Source organism: Octopus sinensis, unplaced genomic scaffold (assembly GCF_006345805.1).
Source record: "Octopus sinensis unplaced genomic scaffold, ASM634580v1 Contig18194, whole genome shotgun sequence".
Classification (NCBI taxonomy): Eukaryota; Metazoa; Mollusca; class Cephalopoda; order Octopoda; family Octopodidae; genus Octopus; species Octopus sinensis.
The window spans coordinates 22,501-25,942 of NW_021835629.1; the positions used below are offsets into that span (position 1 = coordinate 22,501).

The 3,442-nt window shown below is 39.3% G+C and overlaps 1 protein-coding gene across 1 annotated transcript in view; it reads left to right on the forward strand.

Moving 5' to 3' along the window:
• The window catches only part of LOC115231316 (transcription factor COE3-like), a gene marked incomplete at both ends in the record, with an annotated part of 9,406 nt that extends 5,969 nt beyond the window's left edge, over nucleotides 1-3,437 (forward strand). The window contains 2 exons of the mRNA XM_036500035.1: nucleotides 1,854-1,917; nucleotides 3,418-3,437. Coding sequence (XP_036355928.1) covers nucleotides 1,854-1,917; nucleotides 3,418-3,437 — 84 coding nt within the window. The remainder of the gene's footprint in view (nucleotides 1-1,853; nucleotides 1,918-3,417) is intronic.
• Between the last annotated feature and the right edge of the window lie 5 nt (nucleotides 3,438-3,442).

Sequence of the window (3,442 nt, forward strand, 5' to 3'; positions counted from 1 at the left end):
ATATTAAAGAAAGAATTATATACCAACCACATACTTTAAATATTATAGGCAGCCTCTAGTAAGTCAGCTGTATATAAACACAGAGACACGCACTCACACACACATATTAACATACAATTATACTATCTCCCTATTTCTATATGTGTGTGTGTGCGCATGTATGTATGCATGTGTGTGAGTGTATGTATGTATGTATGTATGTATGTATGTGTGTGTATGTATGTATTATGTATACAGGGTGCGATGAATAAACTGTCGTCTAAGTTACACAAAAATGAAAATCACACTGACATCTCATTTTAACAGATTTATTTACTAAAATTACATAAAAATATCTTGAAATACTAAACAGTAAATTTATTCAATAAAATCGCCATTGGCTTCAACCACGGCCTCCAGACGACTTTGGAATCTCCTGCAACTCTTCAAGAGGGTCTCTTTGTTTAAGTTGGTGAATCCTGGCCTTCAGTTCACCTTCGGTGCTACAATGAGTTTTGTTGGTCTTTCACATAATAATCAAACGGGTTACAGTGTGGGGAGTTGGGTGGCCAGATGTTAGGGGTGATTGGGTCGCAGAAATTGTCTGACAGCCATGACTGTGTTCTGATGTTTGTGTGGCATGTTGTAGAGTCCTCTCACCAGGCATAGGGTCTTCCAGGAGCCACCCTCTTGACCAAGGGCAGTACTACTTCCTCCAGACACTTGATGTAGGCCTCCCTGTTGAGTCTGAATGGAGACATATGTGTTACATATATATAAATGCATAGATATATATGACTGTATATATAAATATATATGTATGTATGTATACACACAAATATATATTGTAATTGGATGTGCAATTATATATGTACATATGTAAGTGCAAGCGTGTGTATATACATATGTGTGTGTGTGTATATATATATATATATTTTTATATGTGTGTACATATTATCTGTTCTTTCTACATACATCACACCTTATCTGCGTACCTCATCAACGTCGACCAAATTAATTGCTAATTAGCAAACATTTACGTCTCGTCACTACATTCGAGTCACGTGACATACGTCTTGCCGCGAACTGAAACAACCGAAGCAACGTATGGAACACCGTTAAGCAACAAAATCGTGGAGAATTATAGAACTCTTTTATGATATTCTAGGAAATCCTTTGATGCATCATTCGTCCTTTTTCTACGAGATAGAAAATGATCTCAGATGGTAAAAACTCGGGATGGAGCCAAAATCACGCATTTATTTGCACGTTTAACATAACATGGATTTTTTGTGTAAAGTGTATAAATGTTCATGCTGGTTGCATCGTAATTTCTTTTCTTCCGTGTTTTTGATTTTAACTGGTCTGTGTGTCTCTGTCGGTAAGGTTTGGCCAACATTTGCCCCTGTATGTGTAAGACCGGGCAAGCTGGACAAGTTTTGCTTAGGAAATAGAAGAATTAATTACAGTGCAAGACTTGTACTTTATTTATCGAATCCCGAACGAAGAAAAGTATCAATGCATTGGGTAAGATTTGTACTCAGAGTGTAGGGAACCGGACGAATTACCAAAAGTCAACCAATCCGTTGCTCTACCGATTCTGTTTCCTGGACGCCTTCGGTTTATGTGTGCAACAGACATTGAAATGCCGAATTGATGTGTTAGAGAAAGAGATTCCTTTTGGCCTCTTGCATTCGATATCTGCTTTTACTGGATTTAATATCTTTTCTGATTATTAGAATGAAGAGGTGGGGAGGGCGACGTGGAAGGAAACATTGTTTGCTTGTTTTATGTTTTGTTTTGTTTTTTGTTTAATTTTCATAGTTTTGAATTACTCTCATATCCGTCATTTCTTGACCGTTTTCTACTTCCAGGAATCAGATAGCCAGAAAACCAATAATGGAATACATTATAGGTTACAGCTGTTATATGCTAACGGTAAGTTACACATTTGATGGTGTGTTTTTTTTTATTGTTGTTGCTGTTGTTCAGGGAACGTAGATTTTCCGGTGGTTGTATGGTTATGGTGGAAGTATTGACAGCGAGTCTCTACGTAGAAGGTAGCTATGTTAACATGGATATTGCAATTATGTCAAAAAGTATTGACTGATAACACGTGGACAGAAGTCGAAGCTACTGGAGCAGGCGAGGAGCGGGCAGAGGATGTGACGGCGATATTAGCTGACAGATGTAAACTATGATCGGCGAGAAAGTAACGAGCTTCACATGGACATGAATTCAGTGAGACATATTGACAGAAAGATGTGTGTAGAGTAAATAGTGTAGAATGGACGTGTGTAATTTTGTGAGAAGTTTTGGATAGGAGTTGTGAAGGAGAAAGTACGAAAGTAGACAAGAAGAAAGTCAGATGTATCGAGTGAGAGATGAGTAGAGAGGAAATTGGTAGATTAGCCTGGGCAGGTGCATTGAGTAGAAGAGGGGTGGACTAGAAAGCGGGTCTGTCAATAAAAGCAGGATGTCAAAAGTATTGACTGTGAGATGTGGGGAGCGAAGAGAGTTGTTGGAATAGTTTAGATGCGTGTATGGACGTGTGTAATTTTGTGAGAAGTTTTGGATAGGAGTTGTGAAGGAGAAAGTACGAAAGTAGACAAGAAGAAAGTCAGATGTATCGAGTGAGAGATGAGTAGAGAGGAAATTGGTAGATTAGCCTGGGCAGGTGCATTGAGTAGAAGAGGGGTGGACTAGAAAGCGGGTCTGTCAATAAAAGCAGGATGTCAAAAGTATTGACTGTGAGATGTGGGGAGCGAAGAGAGTTGTTGGAATAGTTTAGATGCGTGTAATACCGTATGGATTGACAATCTTTATCGTCAACGATTTATCGTCAATTTTCTCATGTTCGCCTGGGGTCCAACGGAATCTGTTGAGGAGGATTTTTCTAGGGCAGGATACCTATCCTGTCGTTAACTTTCATCTGTTTCAAATCCAGGTAAATATTTCCTCTTAGCTAGACATATTCTCCGCGGAATGTTGGAAATGAATGAGACGGCTCTCGCGATATCAAAATAAGGGGTTACAAACATACGTACAATCATACATCATGGCTCCTATAACTGAGGAGGGAATAGAAGTGAGATGGCGCTGAGGGTTGGATGTAAGATAAGAGGAGCAGTCAGTACAAGCACACACACGTGTGTGCGCATGCGCGCATTGACACATTCGAACACGCATACATCCAGGGTATCCTGCACAGTTTTCAACGAGCAAATTTCCCTCTAAACATTTGTGAAACGATGGTAAAAATGCACGTGACCCAACGGCCACACAGTGAACTCGAACCGGTAACAAGGGGCTCGCAAACCAAGCTTAGCAACAATATTGTATGATAGTCGAATGGTTGTGGGCCGTGATTAATAAACTGTGATACCATGAATTCATTTAATATCCTTTCTTTTTTTTTCCATCTATTTTTCTCCACAGGTGTTCGACAAGAACAGGATCTTTT